This window comes from Schistocerca americana, chromosome 2 (genome assembly GCF_021461395.2).
Source record: "Schistocerca americana isolate TAMUIC-IGC-003095 chromosome 2, iqSchAmer2.1, whole genome shotgun sequence".
In the NCBI taxonomy this organism is placed as follows: domain Eukaryota; kingdom Metazoa; phylum Arthropoda; class Insecta; order Orthoptera; family Acrididae; genus Schistocerca; species Schistocerca americana.
The window spans coordinates 358,824,548-358,846,768 of record NC_060120.1 but is presented as its reverse complement, the minus strand read 5'-3'; the positions used below and the strand labels follow the sequence as shown (position 1 = coordinate 358,846,768).

The window sequence follows — 22,221 nt, the reverse complement described above, 5'->3', positions numbered from 1 at the left end:
GGAGAACACCCTGCTCCAGAGAGCTATTATATACGTGGCTGAGAATCCTACTTATCTGTGGGGAACAAGCTTTAAGTACCTTGCTGGAAATGCCATCAATTACGTAAGAGCTTTTACTTTTCAGTGAGTTCATTATTTTACTGATTTCAGAGGGAGAGGTTGGTGGAATTACAGTTGTTTCAAACTGCACAGGTATGGCCTCTTCTATTAGTAGCCTTGCCTCTTCTAGTGAAGATCTAGATCCTATTTTCTCCACAACATTTAAAAAATGATTATTGAAAATATTTTCAATTTCTGATTGATTGTTAGTACACTTGTCATTCAGTTTTATGGCACTAAAGTCTTCATGTGCTCTTGGTTGTCCTGTTTCCCTTTCAATAATATTCCAAATTGCTTTAATTTTATTATCAGAGTTACTGATCTCAGACATGATAGACATGCTTCTGGACTTTTTAATAACTTTTCTTAGTACTGCACAATAGTTTATATAATATTGAACAATTTCAGGGTCAGTACTCACTCTTGCTGTTAGATACAGTTCTATCTTCTGCATTTTAAAATATTTTCCATTATCACTCTGAGATTAACATTTAAGCCTATGAAATCAATAGACTTACTAAATAATACTTCATACAACACAGAAGGTGATAGGATAAGGGATTTTGTAAAAGATAAACAGAAAAGTCAGAGAAAATCATGCAGCATAGAAGCCAAAATTTTTGAAATAATATTGCAAGAGCACCAGGACCCTGGGTTTGCCATACCCGTGTCACAAAAAGTTCTTGTGACTCCTGATGGTACCATTGTCACAGTCCTTCATCAGATTTTTCTTGGTTTTTATTTACTCCAAATTTTGTCACTGGTTCATCAGAAAGCCGTAATTATATCACTTGACATTTCAGTATTTTTGTTACACATTGTCTATAACAACATCTAAACTTTCTTCTCTTTGTATATCTTGTAAAGCTGTACAAAATCATATTACTAGCAGCAATGGCAACATAACCACCTTCCCACATTCCAACTTGTATGTCTGTTAAAACATTCATAAAAAAAATTCACCTGCTATAGAAAGAATCTTATTATTACAGTTGCTTGTTACCGTAAAGTTATGGCTGCTCTAGCCAGACTGCTTGGCAGTCTGACTAGAGCGGTTGGAGATAGCAGTCATATATATGTTGGGTATGCCTGCTTTTACGAATGAGTGTGTTTTCTTTTCTTTTCTGAATAAGGCTCAGTTTGTAACAGTATTTTCATTGCGCCTATCAGCAACTCAATGTGTCACCTTCATGGTGAGTAGCACTCTGTCCATTTCATAAGTGTTGATATTCTGATCTGGCATTTCCATTGTTTAAGTTCTGAATATATCTTGCAACCTAGTTCTGTAATAAGGTTAGAAGTACTGCAATCATACTAAAAACAAATACATTTTTATGAAAGAAGAACTGCTCAGATTGGTAATGTTCCTGAAGTTTCTCAGTGATATGGTCACAAATTGTTGATAATAAGTCATGTTCCCATGTATAAGGGGCAGTCAGATGAAAATAATACAGATGGAAAAAAGTAGGTAAACTGTTTATTATTTCAAAAGCAATTACCATAACTGTTATCACATTTATCCCACTGTGAGACAAAACAGCCATCCCTTCTTGGAAAAATATCTGCAGTTCCCTATGGAAACATGATTGTACCCAGGTGTGCATCTCTTCATCCAATGTAAATTGATGGCCAAACATGTCTTTCTTCAGGACTCTAAAATTATGGAAATCACATGGGGAGAGACTGGGAATTTATAGAGGATGTGTAAGGGCTTCCCAGAAAAACTTCTGAAGAGTAGTTGAAACCATCTTTGCAACATGTGGGTGCGCATTATCCTGCAACACAATGATGCCATCCATCGAAATTCTTTGTAATTGAGACTCAATAGCATGCTTCTATTTTTGCAAAATGTTCATGTAGCACTGTGTGTTAATTGTAGCACCATGTTTTAGAAAGTCAATGAACAGCAGCCACTTGCAGTCAAAGCAAAAGGTCATCATGACTTTCTCAGAAATGGTGTGCCTATTGCTTTGACTGTGCTGTTTTAGGGGAAAGCCCTTGCACATCTTCCATACAATCATGATCTCTACCCATGCAAATTCCATATTTTTAGAGCTCTGAAGAAGGACATTCATGGCAATCAATGTGCTACAGGTGAAGAGGTGCATGTGTGGGTATAGTCTGTAGGCAACCACAAACATTTTTCATAAAGGCATTGATTATCTTGTCTCACCGTGGGATAAATGTATTACCAGTTATGGTGATTACTTTTGAAATAATAAACCATTTACGTACTTCTTTTCCATGTGTCTCATTTTAATTTGGCTGCCTGTTACACATAAATGCTGCAAACAACAACACTTTCCATTTGTTAGCAAATACAGTATACTTCTGAATAAATATCTGGGGCGTTCAGTAAGTAATGCAACACTTTTTCTGAAAATAGCTTGGTTTTATTCAGTATTTTAATGCACCACATTATTTCACACCCTTTTGGCTACAGAACCCTCTTTTTCAACATAATCTCCATTCAATATGAAGGCGTTATGTCACCTTACTGGGAGGGCTTGTGTGTACCACTTTACTGGTCAGTGATGAAGCCAATGTCTTGCTGCATTAATAACCTCCCCATCATCCATGTACTGCTTCCTTGGAGTGCATCCTTCATTGCGCCTAACAGACAAATGGTGAAGGTATGAGATCCAGGTTGTAGGGTGGATGAGGAACAACAGTCGATTGAAGTTTTGTGAGCTCCTGTAAGGTGTGCAGACTTGTGTGAGGCCTTGCACCTTGCATTTTTATGGAGAAGGGGAAGTTCTTTTGTAACTTTGTGGTGATGAACATGCTGAAGTCATTTCTTCAATTTCCTGAGGGTAGCACAGTACACTTCAGAGTTGATTATTGAATCATGAACGAGGATGTCAAATAGAATAACCCGTTCAGATTCCCACAAGACCATCACAAGACCTTACTGACTGAGGGTGTGGCTTTGAATATTTTCTTCAGGGGAGAGGTTGTGTGGCACCACTCCATTCAACAAAAAATTGTCATGATCAGCCTCATAATACACAAACATCTCTGCACAGATGGTCCTTCATTGCTCTTTGTGGTCTTCAGTTAGGCAGCGAGATACCCAGTGGGCACACATCTTTGAATACCCCAACTGTTGGATGAGTATATCAGGACTAACAACAGAGACATCCAGTTGTGCAGCAAGTTATTTGATTGTGATCTGTAAATTACCTTGAATGAGAGTGTCTACACAGTCTAACATAGTAGGAATCAGAGAATCACATGTGTGTCGCTGTCTGGCATACGGGAGATTGGAAATCTTGTTGTGATGATGACCGACACCTTGCACAACAGCTAAGCATGCTCTTGTCCACTTCCAGGTCTCCACAGAGATTCTGCAAGCACCTATGAATATCTTCAGTGCTCTGGTTTTCTGGCAAATGAAACACATTGACAGTTCTCTGCTTGGAATGCATCTCTGTTACAGATGCCATTTTGAAGGCTACATATACTGGTGTCATCTATTGGAGCGTCATGAAACTATACGGACTGAAACAGGAATACTCCACAATGTCCCAGAGGAAATTCCACATTTTTTCAACAAAAATTGGCTGAGAAAAAAAAGTTGCATTACTTATTGAATGCCTGTTTAATTTTTGTCTGATTCTTCACAATATTCAAACCACTCCACAATAAATCCTTCGTAGAAGCATTACCACTTTCTGCATACCACAATTTACTATACAATACAGCACTCTCTAGCTGCTCACATGTTTCCTGACGCATGCTGACTGGCTCATGTCCATGCTGGCAAAAGTGACCAGCTTTGGCAATAATGCCTCCCATCAAATGGCAAGCACCAGTACACTACTTAACTGTTCAAATATTGCATAAGGTAGGAAGATAGTACACTCACAATCAATCTTGAAAAATGTATTTGGATAGGTTCTGTGTGTGTGTTCTGCTTAGCACATATTTTAAATGTTCCTTCATTTGTACTGATTCAGGACTAATTTTTTTTGTTTAATTTCATAGATCAATGGAAGCAACTATAGTTCCTATCAATGATCCAAAAATTGTTATTTTAATAACAAACTCAAATGTTCGGCATGAACTGACTGGTAGTGAGTATCCAACTAGAAGGAAGCAGTGTGAAGAAGCTGCAAAACTGCTTGGAAAGAAAAGCCTGAGAGATGCTAAATTAAGTGACATTGAAGGTAACTCATAAAGTAATACAGTATCTTAGTTAAATCCTTTAATTACATCTTCTATAGCCTAAGCTGTCCATTCTTTTTCAGAACATGCCATTCCTTAGGCTCACTCTTACTTCATTGCTTTCTTTCATCTTGTGTATCCCTTCAGCTTTTTGTTGTCTTCCAAGATTATTTTCATGAGTTTATTGACCTATTATACACTTTATTAGCTGTTGTGTACAATTATAGTTTCTATTTGTTCATCACAGCTGTTTGTAACACAAAAAAATGTCTTTGTTACATAATGTTATCATTTCAGTAACCTCATCTGATACAAAATATTTTTACTTCTAACTTGTATGTACATTTGTTGTTGTTGTGGTCTTCAGTCCAGAGACCGGTTTGATGCAGCTCTCCACGCTACTCTATCCTGTGCAAGCCTCTTCATCTCCAAATAACTACTGCAACCTACAACCTTCTGAATCTGCTTAGTGTATTCATCTCTTGGTCTCCCTCTACAATTTTTCCCTCCACACTTCCTTCCAGTAGTAAATTGGCGATCCCTTGATGCCAAACATGTCCTATCAGCCATTACTTTCTTCTAGTCAAGTTGTGCCACAAATTCATATTTTCCCCTATTCTATTCAGTACCTCCTCATTAGTTACATGATCTACCCATCTAATTTCAGCATACTTCTGTAGCACCACATTTCAAAAGCTTCTATTCTCTTCTTGTCTAAGCTATTCATCGTCCGTGTTTCACTTCCATACATAGCTACACTCCATACAAATATTTTCAGAAAGGACTTCATGACACTTAAATCTCTACTCAGTGTTAATAATTTATCTTCTTCAGATATGCTTTCCTTGCCATAGCCATTTTACATTTTATATCCTCTCTACAGGGTTATTACAAATGATTGAAACGATTTCACAGCTCTACAATAACTTTATTATTTGAGATATTTTCACAATGTTTTGCACACACATACAAAAACTCAAAAAGTTTTTTTAGGCATTCACAAATGTTCGATATGTGCCCCTTTAGTGATTTGGCACACATCAAGCTGATAATCAAGTTCCTCCCACACTCGGCGCAGCATGTCCCCATCAATGAGTTCGAAAGCATCGTTGATGCGAGTTCGCAGTTCTGGCACGTTTCTTGGTAGAGGAGGTTTAAACACTGAATCTTTCACATAACCCCACAGAAAGAAATCGCATGGGATTAAGTCGGGAGAGCGTGGAGGCCATGACATGAATTGCTGATCATGATCTCCACCACGACCGATCCATCGGTTTTCCAATCTCCTGTTTAAGAAATGCCGAACATCATGATGGAAGTGCGGTGGAGCACCATCCTGTTGAAAGATGAAGTCGGCGCTGTCGGTCTCCAGTTGTGGTATGAGCCAATTTTCCAGCATGTCCAGATACACGTGTCCTGTAACATTTTTTTCGCAGAAACCGTGAGATTGCACAAAACACGTTAACTTTTGGTGAATTGCGAAGTTGCTGCACGAATGCGTGAGGATTCTCTACTGCCCAGATTCACACAGTGTGTCTGTTCACTTCACCATTGAGAAAAAATGTTGCTTCATCACTGAAAACAAGTTTCGCACTGAACGCATCCTCTTCGATGAGCTGTTGCAACCGCGCCGAAAATTCAAAGCGTTTGACTTTGTCATCGGGTGTCAGGGCTTGTAGCAATTGTAAACGGTAAGGCTTCTTCTTTAGCCTTTTCCGTAAGATTTTCCAAACCGTCGGCTGTGGTACGTTTAGCTCCCTGCTTGCTTTATTCGTCGACTTCCGCGGGCTACGCGTGAAACTTGCCCGCACACGTTCAACTGTTTCTTCGCCCACTGCAGGCCGACCTGTTGATTTCCCCTTACAGAGGCATCCAGAAGCTTTAAACTGCGCATACCATCGCCGAATGGAGTTAGCAGTTGGTGGATCTTTGTTGAACTTCGTCCTGAAGTGTCGTTGCACTGTTATGACTGACTGATGTGAGTGCATTTCAAGCACGACATACGCTTTCTCGGCTCCTGTTGCCATTTTGTCTCACTGCGCTCTCAAGCGCTCTGGCGGCAGAAACCTGAAGTGCGGCTTCAGTCGAACAAAACTTTATGAGTTTTTCTACGTATCTGTAGTGTGTCATGACCATATGTCAATGAATGGAGCTACAGTGAATTTATGAAATCACTTCAATCATTTGTAATAGCCCTGTATTTTGACCACCATCATCTATTTTGCTTCTCAAATAGCAAAACTTGTCTGCTTCTTTAAGTGTCTCATTTCCTTATCTAATTCTCTCAGCTCACCTGATTTAATTCGACTACATTCCATTATACTCATTTTGCTTTTGTTGATGTTCATCTTATATCATCCTTTTAAGGCACTGTCCATTCCATTCAGCTGCTCTTCCAGGTCCTTTGCTTTCTCTGACAGAATTACAATGTCATCGGCACACCTCAAAGTTTTTATTTCTTCCCCATGGATTGTAATTCCTACTTCAAAGTTTCCTTTTGTTTCCTTTACTGTTTGCTCAATATACAGATTGAATAACATTGGGGATAGGCTACATCCCTGTCTCACTCCCTTCTCAATCACTGCTTCCTTTTCATGCCCCTTGACTCATAAATACCATCTAGTTTCTGTACAAATTATAGAGGGCCTTTTGCTCCCTGTACTTTACCCCTGCCACCTTCAGAATTTGAAAGAGAGTATTCCAGTCAACATTGTCAAAAGCTTTCTCTAAGTCTACAAATACTAGAAATGTAGGTATGCCTTTCCTTAACCTATCTTCTAAGATATGTCATAAGATCAGCATTGCCTGGCATGTTCCAAAATTTCTACGGAATCCAAACTGAGCTTCCAAGGTTGGCTTCTACCAGCTTTTCCATTTGACAGTAAAGAATTTGGGTTAGTATTTTGCAACCATGACTTATTATAGTGATAGTTCGGTAATTTTCACACCTGTCAACATCTGTTTTATTTGGTATTGGAATTATTGTATTCTTCTTGAAGTCTGAGGGTGTTCCAACTGTCTCTTACACCTTGCTCATCAGATGGAAGAGTTTTGTCATGGCTGGCTCTCCCAAGGCTATCAATAGTTCTAATGGAATGGAATGTTGTTTACTCCCGGGGCCTTGTTTCAGCGTTGGTCTTTCAGTGTTCTGTCAAATGCTTCACGCAGTATATCTCCCATCTCATCTTCATTTATTTCCTCTTTCATTTCCATGATATTGCCTTCAAGTACATTGCCCTTTTATAGACGCCCTGTGTACTCCTTCCACCTTTATGCTTTCCCTTCTTTGCTTAGGACACGTTTTCCACCTGTGCTCTTGATATACACACAGGTGGTTCTCTTTTCTATAAAGGTGTCTTTTCATTTTTATGTAGACAGTTTCTATCTTACCCCTAGTGATACATGCTTCTACATTCTTTCATTTGTTCTCTAGCCGTCCCTGCTTAGCCATTTTGCACTTTCTGTTGATCTTTTGAGACGTTTGTATTCCTTTTTGCATGCTTCATTTACTGCATTTTTTTATTTTCTCCTTTCATGAATTAAATTCAGTGGACTTTCTTCAGTTTTAATCTACAGTTCATAACTAATTAATTGTGGTCAGAGTCCACATCTGCCCCTGGAAATGTCTTACAATTTAAAACCTGGTTTGTAAATCTCTGTATTACCATTATATAATCTATCTGAAACCTTCCAGTGTCTCCAGGCCTCTTCCATGTATAAAACCTTCTTTCATGATTCTTAAGTTAAGCCCTGTGCAGAATTCTACCAGACGGCTTCCTCTTTCATTCCTTATCCCCTGTTTATATTCACCTACTACTTTTCCCTCTCTTCCTTTTCCTGCTAAAGATTTTCAGTCCCCCATGAAAGTATATGAATAATTTCTTTTATTGCAGCATACGTTTCTTCAATCTCTTATTCATCTGTGGAGCTAGTAGGCATATAAAGATGTACTTCTCTGGTAGGCTTGGGCTTCATGTAGGCTTGTGCATTTAAAACTATCAATTCAAGTTTCAAAGCCATTTTATTCTTTAAAGGAGTTTATTTACAAATTTATGTTTCCTTTCTTTTTCTGAAAGTTACAGACTCAGTATATAATTTCTTTGATACTTTATTTTTCTTGCTGTGTCTGTTAGTTCTAGTCTGTTCTTTCTCCTTTCAGCATTTACTAAATTGTATCCCATTTTCTATCCAACACTGGTGTTAATTTTTGGTTGCTGTTATTCTGTTCTTTCTCTTCTTTCCATTGTAGTCTAAATGTCCTTCATCATTTTGCTAACTTCCTGTATCATTCACCACTCTTTAGAAAGGAAACATTCAGTCAAGAAGCATTTAAATTTTGTAATTTTATTGTTCATGTTGATTGTGCCAGTTTTCCATAAATATCATTTAACTGTGCTCATTTTATCATTTCAGATTATATCTACCAAAATGTTAAACATTTAAAAGGCAATTTAATCTTTTAATATAGTAATTCAGACAGGACTCTAATTTAGTAAATTAATATTATCACACATAATACATATACCTCATGTTAATGTTTTGTGTGTGGTATGTACTTCTAAGACTGCATGCGAAGCAAGCGTATTCTTGAATATATCTTTTTCTTTTTACAGTGCTACAGCAGAAGAAGGTTGATGAAGATATTGTGCGTCGTGCCAGACATGTCATAGGTGAAATTAATAGAACTGAACAGGCAGCAGAGGCACTGAAGAGCAAAGATTTTACGTTATTTGGAAAGTTGATGTTGGAGAGCCATGAGTCATTAAGGCAAGTTTTAATTTATGTGAAATTTGTAAGTGAAATAATCTTGAATTCTACTTCCGCATACAGAATGTTATGAGCTCTGATACTGTTGGGCTATTACAGAGTTACGATATTGATTGTTTTAAGATTCTTTTCTGATCTACCAATAATGTAGTTTGAATTTTCCGTACCTCTCACACCTTGAGACACATATGCATCACTTTTCTGTATGTCAATGTGCTGGCTTTGTTAGTATTTTTTAATCCTCCTCAGTTACTTTCTTAGTGTCAGATTTAATCCACATATCTAATGAAAAACATATTAATTGAGAGTGCACAATAAGTGGACACAGCCACAAGAACACTTATCTTGTGACTGACTGCTTCTGCCATACATATTCAACAGTAATAAACGCTGCATTGAATCCTGGGGAAATCTAAAGAATATTACGTATTAATTGCTTGATCATGTCTGTGTGTTACAAGGTACAACTTAGTGACTAGTGAGTATTTATTACAAGCTGCATGAATTAGGGCTTGTGTGGTATACTTTCAGCAAATTATATGACAGTTATCTCCAGCAACTAGCTCTGATGATGTTCCTGTGATTTTCCTGGCCTAATTTAAAGATTGAAGGGTTACTAACCAAGTTTACAATTTAATTTATGTATACAGTAACAGTGATTTGCAGTGACAACACATAAGCAGCACTAAATGTCTGTGCGCAGTAGTATAGTGGTAACAAATGGAGACTTTAATTTATAATATGTGTGGAAGATATTTACAGATTCTGGTCAAGTTTCACCGCTCTGTGGAATTGCGGCGGCTGTTAACTTTACTACTTTTCCAGCTGTATACCACTTCCTCTGTAGCTGACCAACTCATAGCTCCCGTCATTGCCACAAAGTGGTATTTCAAACTCAGTTAAATGTGAAAGAGATAACAACACATACATTACACACTCATTATTACTGTAATTATAAACTATATATGTGGAAACCTTCCTCGTGAATCAGTCTATTTATTAGTGAGAACCATATCAAAATCTTTAAACCTGTTCCTGGGATTAGCCTTCACGCACAGACAGAAAATCATGGTGTTTATATATACTGCTTTTGACAACTGACCTTCTCATCAATGATTGGGCATTAGTCTGTGGGGATGTAACCCTGTTGAGTCACACAAAACAATATCGCTGACCTGAGGTAGCTCGACTAATGTCTCTGGACCTGCAGTTTATTTGCCATGATCAATGTTTGTGACAGCATGCTTTGCACTTTGTAGAACAGTAAAATATATTTGAATGGAAATGTACGACCTGTTAGTTGTTTTAACTATGCTGAGTATCATACTTTCTACAAGTGTTATGTGTGTGTGTGTGCTGCCCGGGTTCTAACCATCTGTTGAAATATTATACACTAAAATGGAATTCTCAACCTGGGAGGATAAAGAAGAAAACAGACATTTAAGTGTCTTTGGACATAAAAAAAGTACAGCCTTTTTATAAATCTAGTTCAGAGACAAAACTCGGTGACCATTAAGTAGTTACAGTGACAAGACTATTGGTCTAGAAAAATACTGAGCCTGATAACAAGTTATTTTATTCAGGAAACCTGTCCAATTAAAGATGACCCAGAGCATCATGTATAATTAGTCACAAACTTTGAGTTCTAAGAGTAAAAGTGCCAAGAATTTGTTACTTAAATTCAGTCTGTTGTTTAAAATTCTTTGCAGAAGTGCTATATCTGCAATTTAATTTTCGAATGCATCTTCCTTTTGTTTCATTAAATATCTGAGTAAATTGAAACAGTATGATTTTTTCTCACATACAAAGTTACAGATTCATTTTAATTTCGCAAATGATGTAATCATGACTATTGATGAAAACTATATTACAAGTATTCCATATAAAATACAGGCACCTCTCTCTCTCTCTCTCTCTCTCTCTCTCTCTCTCTCTCTCACTCACACACACACACACACACACGCACGCACACACACTTAGTGTGTATGCACCTGGGGGGAGAATGCTCAAAAAAAAAAAAAAAAAAAAGTTAGAAAAGTGAAAAATATTGTTTGTCTGCATGTCAACAACTCAATGCCTCTACAATATTACTAATTCATATTCTATAGTGAAATAATAAGCAACCAGTTGCATATAACAAATTTAATTCCTTGACCAGTTTCGGGCACTTAGTGCCCTTGTTCAGAAAGTTATGCTTATCAAATTATTTGCGAGTGCCAATAGTAAAGTGTGATAGGCACAACATTCTGCAGAAGAGCACTAAGTGCCCGAAACTGGTCAAGAAATTAAATTTATTACATGCTACCAGTTGCATATTATTTAATTACATTATGCTACAGTTGCTGAAGATGGACAAAATACTAAATTCATATGCTCTGTGTAACAGCAAAAAACACCCTCTAAGTCAGATCAGTGAGGGCAAGAAGCACCTAGGAATGAATACAAATGCCTTCTGATGTTGTGTGTATATATACAGACTACATTCCATTGATCTCTATTCAGTGCCATGTGAGGTATTTCAAATCGAAACAAGCAGCACAAACAGCAGTATCAAAACTGTACATAATGCAAAGGAACTTTTAATGCCATTACATATATTTTTGAACACCAGCTCCTTCCTTCATCTTGATCTGTTCGCCTGAGGAAAGAGAAACAGCACTGTATTCTCACAATGTATGAATAAAGTGATTTGTGGATATACAGTGAACATGTACTTGGAATGTAAATGAAGGAAGATTAGTGTTCAATTGTCTTCAGTGACAAAGTCATTAGAGACTGAGCTAAATTTCAGATTGTGGAAGAATAGGGCAAGAAATTGCCCATGTCCCTGTCAGTGGAATCATCCCAGCACAAGTACATACAGCAGGTCTTGCAGTCAAAACAGAATTAAACTGTAAAACAACTACTATTATTATCCTTCTAAAGTAATGCGTACATTTTAATTCACTTCACCATTAACATGTTGACTGCCACAAGGCCACTTGCAGCAGAGCAGAACCTCCTGCTGTGGCTCCCAGTGACCATATTGCAGTCAATGTGTTAAGGGCACAAGATGTGTGGCACTGTATAATAGAATTTCAGGAGTCACCTAAAATATTTGCCCCTTAGAGATAGCTACTAGTGAAGACAATACGTTTTTCTCCTCAGGACTGGGTAATATTTGTTGTAATTTTTTTTTTCCTTTTTAGTAATTTCTGTTTGCACATACACATTTATATTTCAGTAAAAAAGTTAAAGGTGAACTGGTTACAAAGATGACAGTCACAAAATTGCAGTCCCAATCAAAAAAGAAGATTGCATGCATAGCATGTTTTGCTGATGTTTTTATTCATTTCAGTTATATAAGTGAGTTTATTCATAAAAGTAAGACGTTTACTACTTTGAACAGGATAATTTTGTTCTTTGTTATTTATTTTTTAATATTTAAGAAATGTGACACTGTGTGTCTCATAATTGAAAAAGTAAAGTATTCTAATTTTCCTGTAAAGGCACAACTGTAACACAGCACTTCATTTTAAATTTATTACTTTTCACTTATTGAAATGAAATAATACAACAGTTTTCTCTCGTTCGCTTTTTCGTAGTGTTCTGACCTTTGAAAAGTTATCTGTTTGCCTATGAGGAGTATGTGAAAGACACTCAAATATTACAGTTGAAGCAGGTAGCATCCAGTTATTTTTTGCAGTCTGCATGTGTAGGGAAGGGCTTCTCACACTAATTGATATTTTAACAGGACTTGTGCTTTATAACTTTTTGTATCAAGCTCATATTTCTCACTAATCAATTATGTATCACTGCATGCCAATTAATCCACTTTAAGTCAATGACACACACACACACACTTCTTATTTTATTTTTATTCTCTTTAGTTAACTTGCACATTAAGATATTAAGATGATTAAAATTCTTTTGGATGTTGTACTGTGCCATTTATAAAATATAAAATACTTCAAAATACATAAAGCATAAAACCGATGTGTCGGATGTGCTACTACAGCCTTCCTCAGAGCAAGACTGGTTTTATCAGAGGAAAGACACCCCTACTTATTGCAAACTATTGGTGTCAATAAGTCATATTTCTGGAACTTCATTGACCCTAAAATATAATAGGCTAGTCATGACAAGAGAGATATGGTAGGAAGAAGGGTATTTGTGTACTGATTGGCTTATTGATGATTAATGCCTGTCTGAAAATTGGGACTTGGTTTCTAGTGGGCATGTTTTCTTCCTGGTGTGCATGCAAGTACACTGCCTGTTCCTGTATGGCTGTTTGTCTAGGCTGCTGTGTCCGTGACTGGTGAGGCTTCTGCCCCATAACCGCTTGCGGCCCATCATACTGGGACAGCTAGCAGCTAAGATGCTGGAAGTTTGTAGTTTCAGTCTGTTAATGTTATCAGACTTCTTAATAATTCCAGTCACCTCCTTTATTTTGCACTGGTGTATCTATGACTTTTGCCAGTATACAGGCTTCCTGGAACATAATAGGTAGTCCACAATCACAGTGGTGTTCCAATTGTGCTGTTATGAAAGTATTTCAGTGATTTTTAACAGTCACAGAGTATTCAACATTTTCAGTTTACATGTTTCTGAGAAGGTGCATCCCATCACAGAATGAAAGACTCATACAGAAAACAACCCTTAAGATGTTAAGAAGCAATTTCCTACATTATCCTTTTTCTCGGACATGCTAGTCTTCGAGTATGAAGGAGACTCTCCCTGGAGTTTCAGAAAGAAGGAAGAAGCTACTGGCAGGTTGAATTGTTTGGTTGGTGGGTCATTGTCATGCACACATAATTAATTCCATAAGAACATTGCCTGTGAAAGGTAAAGTTCAGTGTTTAGATTTCACTTCATCATACAGTTTTAATCTGTTACGAACTTTCACAACAGTGTGCACTATGCTCCAGAGTCCATTATTGAATCAACAAAAAATTGTCATTATTGCAGAAAATTATGTCACATAGTAGTGCTGTTTATATAGCTGCCAGTGATACTTATCTTTTACTTGCCACTGTTCTGTTTTTCTCATCATTTTGGATGTCCGCCCTGGTAGCTGAGTGGTCAGCGTGACAGACTGTCAATCCTAAGGGCCCGGGTTCGATTCCCGGCTGGGTCGGAAATTTTCTCCGCTCAGGGACTGGGTGTTGTGTTGTCCTAATCATCATCATTTCATCCCCATCGACACGCAGGTCGCCGAAGTGGCGTCAAATCGAAAGACCTGCACCAGGCGAACGGTCTACCCGACGGGAGGCCCTAGCCATACGACATTTCCATTTTTATCATTTTGGATGTGAGTTGACATCAAGGTACTCCAACATGGTAACAGAATTCTATAACATAGTGTATAATGCAGAATTTTAAATTATGCATGGAGCTATATTGCAGTTACATGATCTTCGTAGTAAATTTATTTCATAGTACAGTAGCTCCTAACTAACTCAACTATGATGGAATGTGTGATGGCATTTACTTATTCTCTATACTATTAGTTTAAAGGAAATGGTGCAGCAGTACAGTTATGTAGCATTATTTCTCCACATCCTTCAAATACTGCCCTATGCCAACTAAAATTATGTGATATGCCCTCAACACATTACTACATCCTAGGTATCTAACAGGTTATTACTAACTCTGAATCTCGTACAAAGAGAGATTACTTTTTCTAAAGGTCAGACTACGAAGTCTCTTGTGCAGAATTAGACCAGCTGGTGAAGGCAGCTACTGAGGTGAAAGGTGTGCTTGGCTCTCGCATGACTGGTGGAGGGTTTGGAGGCTGCACAGTGACACTGGTATGTTCAAAGAAAGATTAATATTAATATTTAGACTTATTATCTGTGACAGTGGTAGTCTAGTGGGTAGAACACTACACTCCAGCACTGGAGGTCCTGGGTTCAATCCCAGACATGGGTGGAGATTTTTCCTCATTCCAGTCCCTTTGGGATGACTGCAGGTTCACTCAACCTGCTACCAAAGGAGTACTGGGGATCTGTCTGGGAATAAAAAGTAACTGGGGTGATGGGCCCATCACCCTTCCCCTCCTAGTGCTGCAGTGAAGGAAGTCTCAAGCTGATGCCTGGTCACAGCTTGATCCACAGACATTACTTTAATTTACTTTTATGTACTCTTATTCATTCTAAGACAAAAAAGTGAAACACCCTGAAGGAATTATCCGAATAGGACAGACATCGAAAGATGTGATGTACATGTGCAGATGAACAAATGATTACAATTTCAGAAAAATTTAATGATTTATTTAAGAGAAAGAGCTTCACAAATTAACCAAGTCAGTAATGTGTTGGTCCGCCTTTGGCCCTTATGCAAGCAGTTATTTGGCTTGGTATTGATTGCTAGAGTTGTTGGATGTTCTCCTGAGAGATATCATGCCAAGGGCACAGAATATTGTCAGCATACTGCTGTGCTATAAGAGTGCCATGGAAGAAAACCAAAGGTGTCTTGCTATGAAATTAAATAGCATCGCAGACCATCACTGCTGACTGTCAGGCCATATGGTGAGTGACAGTCAGGTTGGTATCCCCTGTCCAGGGCATCTCCAGACACATCTTCATTGGTCAGATCTCAGTTCGAAATGGGACTCATCACTGAAGACAATTCTACTCCAGTCAATGAGATTCCAGGCCAAATGTGCCTGATACCACTGCAAAAAGGCTAGTTGGTATTCAGAGTTCAATGGTAGTTAGAGGAAAGAGTGCTGTGAGCTCAGCCACCTTTCTGAGAGCTTACTATTAATGGTACTTGTGTGATACTGATATAATGATGAATCTGAGCCCCCGAGTGTCTCCTTGACAATTGCTCAGTGCTCTCTCTAGATCAACCACTTCCTTCTAGACCCTGTATTCTGTCATGGTTCATCCATTTCTGCCAGTATTATCAAATAGTGGCAGTGCTCCTATTCAAATTTCAAGCAATTTGCCAGTTACTCCAACCAACTTCTTTGACCCCGGCTGCATGTCCCCTGTTTACTAACTTTGCCAGCTGCGCAGTGAAATTGCTCTGCAGCATCACACATTCATCCATCAGCTACCAAGGTTAACAATCTTTCATTTTCTGTAGATACCTCTATGAATATCAATCTGTGGCCAATATGCATAACTCAATCATGGTGCATAATTTTTTGTCTTAGAGTGTACTGATACATAGTAACAAGTTGCATTTAAGGTCTAATATTACAGCTATAGGTTTTATAACTGTAATTTGTGTATTACAAGACCATTAAAAGAAAATAACAGATTCAACATGCAAATGAATGAGAGGACAAGAAAAATTCAGCTAATAGTCTGATTTCATCTTCTTTACTTCCTTAAGCTAGTGATTGTTGTTATTTATGTAAATATTTGTGTTCTTTTGTAGCTCCATGTTCATTCACTTATAATTCATTCATAATATTCTATAGATCTTGTGATGAAAGAGATATGGAAAGAGCTGATAATTTTGTCAGAAAGGAGTTTATTCTCTTATAATTACAGTGTATAATTGTCTTTCATTTATGATCTGAGTGTATTATTATTAACTTAAAAAAATATCTCCTACTTTTTCCGTGTTTCTTGTTCACCAAATCATGTTCTTATTCACTTCTGGCTTTGTTGCCTACTTTCTTTTATGTTTCTTGTTCACAAAATCATGTTTTCTCTGACTTAGTTTTCCACATTCTTAGAACTATGATGTGCATGTCATTAGAACAAATATAATTTTCATTTTAACAAATACCATCTCCTCCTCTTAGTCAATTTATTCCAGCCACATCCCCTTTGGAATTCTGCATAAACATGAATCACATGGTATAATAAATGCATAAATATTTGTATTTTCATTCTAACAAAATATGTTATGTGGGCTTAACTATTAATAAAATAATACAACAAAGAGAGTCTACAGATTTTACTGTTTTTCTGTTTTGTTTTCTTCTTGTTTCAGGTGTATAAAGATGCTGTTAATGAAGTCATAAACAATACAAAAAAGAAGTACAAAGGAAAAGCAACATTTTATGTAGTCACCCCATCTGCAGGAGCTACAGTTGTGAGAGGGAAGTAATATCAGTGAAACCATATACTGCCATGACAGCTGTAGAATTGTTATATTTGTGAGCACTTGTTTTGGGCTACATAGTGTTGCACATTTAGTCATACAGCAAAACTATTTCAGATTTTGAATAATTGTATGAAAACTATTACTAGACTAATTTTTAATGTAATTAGTACAACTGATGAAGTCATATCTTGGGTGTTAAATCTTAAGGTTGAAAATATGGGATTAGGTGGTGTTTTACAAAAGGCACTATGTTATTGATCAGTTAGAAGTGTTTCTCTCAAGGAGTTTGCCATTTTGCTTATTAAACTATTACAAACATTTCTCTTCACTCTGCAACAAAGTGTACATTATATGCCATCTTAAAGCAAATTATATGATTTTCCAGACCAATAATTGAATGTTTCATAAACATTGCTGATACCCCTCCACACTCTCTCTCTCTCTCTCTCTCTCTCTCTCTCTCTCTCTCTCTCTCTCTCTCTCTCTCTCTCTGTTGTGTATAACTGTAATATTGTACAGTCGCTTCAAAACCTAATACACAGAACCAATATTTTTTTTTTTTTTAAAAAAAAAAAAAAAAAAAAAGAAAAGAAAAGAAAAGAAAAGGAAAAAAAAGACAGAACATCAGAGTTTCCTTCCTTTTTTTTAGCAATGGTTTACTTGAGCTCTTCATTTTTCTGAGAGGGGTAATCTAGTAATTTCATTAAATTAAACAAATGAGATGTGGCAATTGAACTAATAATCCATATTTTCTGTATATTTATTCAGGCTGATGTCAAATGAAGAATATATTCTAAGGATTATGTAAAACTAATTTTCTCTAATTATAAAGCATGTCAACCTCACAAAAGAAGGAACTGCATAGTGGAGAGAGGGAGCTGTGGTATAGATTGTAAACTGGTTAGAGTTTCAAACATACCACATTTACATATGCCATTTTGTGCAGAGAAGAATGTGCAAGAGGAAATGATCGGATGTGAGTGGTACCTAGTACATACACACACATACTGGTGTTTCCACACACCTAAACTAAGAGACATATTATCACAGCTCAACATAAGAAAAACAGAAACTTCTTAATCATAAATACCATTAGTGTATTTTAGTCTGTCATATTTTACTCCTCCCTCTTACTGATGGTGAAAGGCAGAACTTCTTTACTCAGAGAGAAAAAAATATAAAATATTTTGGAGCTGTTACCGTTGAGCATTTTCGTTGTTTTTGGTATTATTACAAATGTAGCAAGCTCCTAATTTTCTGTTATTTTAGACTTCATGGTGGATAAGGGCTTAACAGTTCTAAGAATCTTTTTTTTTTTTTTTTCTTCTGCATTGGGCAAGAACCTACATTCTTTTTTCCTGCACATTCTTTTTGGATGTCACTAAAACTTAGCTAAACTTGAAGTAACATTTGCTTTACTGGGAAGCATCTTCTTTATTCTGGCCCATCTTTTTCAGATGCTTACGTATTGTTGACACCCAAGAAATCTACATGTGCCTTTTTCTTCTTGATACAGTGAGACAAATATAGAATTTCTGAAGCACAGATAAAAATCATCTTGTTTAGGGGTTGAATTAGTTGCGTAAGGAATATTAGAAAAGTATAATCTATATATACAGCTGTTCAATAAAAGTGACCGTACAGTAATGTGATGTACTGGAATTCCCACTCCCCCATCAAACCTCCCAAATTACCCACTCCATTAGGAGATTGTTCATGGGAAGGAATATTGTTGCTATTCACTGTATGCATGAATTTCTCTATTCCTGATGAAGTCATAGTTACCCAAGATATAAGTGAGTGAGAGTAATACATTGGAACAAGGGCTCTTGGAAGATTGAGGGTATGCTCTAATTGATACACAGCACGTATCTCATAGCATCTTCCACTTGAGTTTGTTCAGCTCTTGTACTAATTAAAGAAAACCATGATGAAGTGTAAGATCATGGCCACCTCTACTATAGGCCAGAGTTATCAAACTGAAAACATTGTAACTTGGATGTCATTGGACTGGCTAAACTAAGATTACATTTCAGATTTTGCTGAGTGCAGACAGCATGACAGCTATTCTACATTTGTATTGCGTTTCTTTTCGTAGATATGATTCCAAAAAATGAAAATTTCTTGCAATAATATGCAAACTTTACGTTGCTATTACACATTTTATGCTCAGTTCATTGCAACAATTGCAAACATTTGTGATAAACTTATTAGTAACTCACGCTTACTTCATAACAGCATATTATGACATTTCTCATCAGAAATTTATAGTTACAAGTTCAGTAACTATGCAGTTTTATGAGATGCCTACATACAATATTTCCCAGACTTGTAGTTATTTCAATCTACTTTTGTTTGAATGTATAATCACTTCCATTTGTATACAAATAGCATTAAATTAGCTTAACAGTCTCTAGGAACTACAACATAGTATCCTTTACATCTTTCTATATGGCTGTGACATAATAATTATTTTAACCAACTTTTTATATCCTGTTCATCAGCATATTGAATGTGATTTTTTCCATTATAGATCATAAGTATCCATTTAAATTCTTTTACACATCTTTCTGATACAGGGTGACTGGAAAATGGGTGTGGAATTTGTATAAGAAACAAGACCAATTCATTATTTTTTAAACTGTAATTTATACATGTTTTATAGATTTCATAGTAGTCACCTCCAACACATATTTATAACAACATGAAAGATTTAGGTCATGGATAGAATAAGATAGTCTCCCTGTGTTCTGTGATAACACAGTAGACCTACATGAAGATGACAGAAATGGGATGTCTTTGTTAGTTTTTGTTGTTTACTTATTTTTTTAACTGTGAACGCTGTATAAAACTGCTAATTATAGACTATAACACAATTTCAAACTGTAGAACATATTACAGGCACTCCAAAGTTTGGTCTGTGGAATACTGTGGAACTAACTACATTTGACATCTATTACATAATTTGAAATATTGTTGCAATGAAATCGATTTATCAAACGGATAAGGTATCTTTTTCCTGTGATATGAATTCACATTTGCAGTAACAAATTAATACTGAAGTTTATTCGGTAACAGTATATTTGAAATGAGTTTGTTGTTGATTTGGATACTTACTTTGACTTGAGGCATATCTTCAGAAAAGTCTGCAGTATAAAGGAATATTTCATTGTCTTTAACTTTAATACTGCACTTTTCTATACTGTTTATTCTTTCTTGGTAAGCAGTATACAAACATTGAAAATTTAGTGTGTGGGGTTTTGGGTCCTTATCGTTATAAATAACTTGTTAAAACAATGAACACATTTTTATTGTCACACTTCAGACATACGTCATTACACATCGAAAGTATCACATAGACAGAACATAATGGCCGCCTTGGCCCAAAGAGTTTCTGCCGCACCAGAGATGTTATGGCATGTTAGTGTTGCCACAGAGCCCCCCCCCCCCCTCCCCCCTTCCTACAGTGCAGAGCACGAGGTTCTGGCTGTTGTGGGGGGAGAGTGCAGGTGTCCCACTGTCTTCGTCCGGAGGGGGAACTGGGCGGGGCGGGGCTAAGGTTCGAGCCCTTTTGGATGGAAAAATGTAATCACGGTGCCACACCGGTGGGAGTATGTGGCGACCAGTTCGTGAGGTGACAGAGGGGGTGGGGGAATAGACAGAGACACGGGGTACAACACATACAGTGTCCCTGTGGCGTCAATGAAAGATTGAATGAGGGAAGGATCTAAGGAATTGGGGATCGGTGAGGAGTGGAGAATGGAAAGTTGGAAGGTGTCATCATCAGCGGAGCGGGGGGAGCGTGAATGATTAAGAGAGAATAATTTTTGTGGTAGTTATACAGATGTCAGACGGTGAAAAGTGTGAGACGTGAATGGAGACGGTAGTGGGTAGTTGAATGTCGGGTGAGAAGTGTGTGACGGGCATAGCAGGAGAGGGTGGGGTGAAGGGCATGGACCCCGGACTCTGCCCAGTGAGGGCTCCCGGCGTTGGGGAAGGGAGTGTGGCCAGCGTGTCATCCCTTGAGGAAGCGGCGGTATGGAGGTCGTCGTGGTTGGTGGTGTAGGTCACTGGAGTTGTCATCAGCAGTGGCCCACGCCGGCTTGAGTCGAGACACTGACACTGTCGAGAGTTTGCCTTTGATACAGATGTTGACTGTATTCGACGAGCGCCTGAGTACCCTGTAAGGGCCTGTGTATGGGGGTTGCAGGGCGGCGCGCACTGTATCATCCCTAAGCATCACAGCTTCACACGTGTCTAACCGCTGGTGCACGAAGTTTTAGGCGGAGTGTGTGCTTTCGGAGCGAGTGTTCTCTGTGCTCGTATCGTCTGTCGTATGTTCTCGATTAGCACGGGGTATTCGATGGTATCTTGGAGCGATGAAGGCTCGACAGACTCGGCTGGTTGGGTCAGTGGCTTGCCATAGAGCAATTCGGCCACCGGGCACTGCAGGTCATCTTTATATACAGAACGAAGGCCTAGCAGTACCCACGGGAGGGCGTGTAACCACCGTTCCTTGGGCACATTAGCGCTGTCTTTAATGTGTGGTGCCATCATTCCACTAAGCCATTTGATTGGGGGTTGTAGGCTGTCGTGCGAATGCGGCCGACGCCGAAGAGCTCGCACATTTTTGTGAAGAGGACAGCCTCGAATTGATGGCCTTGGTCTGTAGTAATAATTTCAGGGCAGACGAAACATGCAACCCATGTGGAGAGGACAGCTTTGGCGACTGTTTCGGCCGAAATATCGGCTAGAGGGGTTGCCTCGACCCATCTAGTTGTTCTGTCGATAAAAGTAAGCAAGTATTGGTAACCATCCACATGGCGAAGGGGGCCGACAATGTCGAATTGGATGTGGCGGAGTCTGCCAGAAGGAGAGCGGAAGATGCCTGAGGGGGGGGGGGGGGGGGGGGGGGCATGCAGTGGCATCCGACTGTGGACTGCTGGCATGAAATACAAGTGCGACACCAGTCGCGACAGTCTTTGCGAAGCGAAGGCCATACGAAATGCTCGGCAATGATGCGCGTAATTGCGCAAATGCTCGGGTGGACGAGACTGTGCAGTGCATCAAACACCAAGCGACGCAAAGAGGAGGGGACATGGCACGCCAGTGGAAGTGTCACAACATAGCTCCAAGCGTGCG

The 22,221-nt window shown here is 38.1% G+C and overlaps 1 protein-coding gene across 3 annotated transcripts in view; it reads left to right on the top strand.

The window, feature by feature from the left end:
* Positions 1 to 17,472, top strand: part of LOC124590332 (galactokinase-like) — a 148,198-nt gene extending 130,726 nt beyond the window's left edge. The window contains exons 5-8 of one of the 3 annotated variants that reach the window (XM_047131641.1): positions 4,087 to 4,268; positions 8,880 to 9,033; positions 14,702 to 14,822; positions 16,966 to 17,472. In XM_047131641.1, coding sequence (XP_046987597.1) covers positions 4,087 to 4,268; positions 8,880 to 9,033; positions 14,702 to 14,822; positions 16,966 to 17,082 — 574 coding nt within the window. In that variant the 3' untranslated portion in view covers positions 17,083 to 17,472. Of the gene's footprint in view, positions 1 to 4,086; positions 4,269 to 8,879; positions 9,034 to 12,617; positions 12,674 to 14,701; positions 14,823 to 16,965 lie in introns of those variants that run through there. The other 2 variants (XM_047131643.1, XM_047131642.1) reach the window with 2 other exon arrangements.
* Positions 17,473 to 22,221: the final 4,749 nt, after the last annotated feature.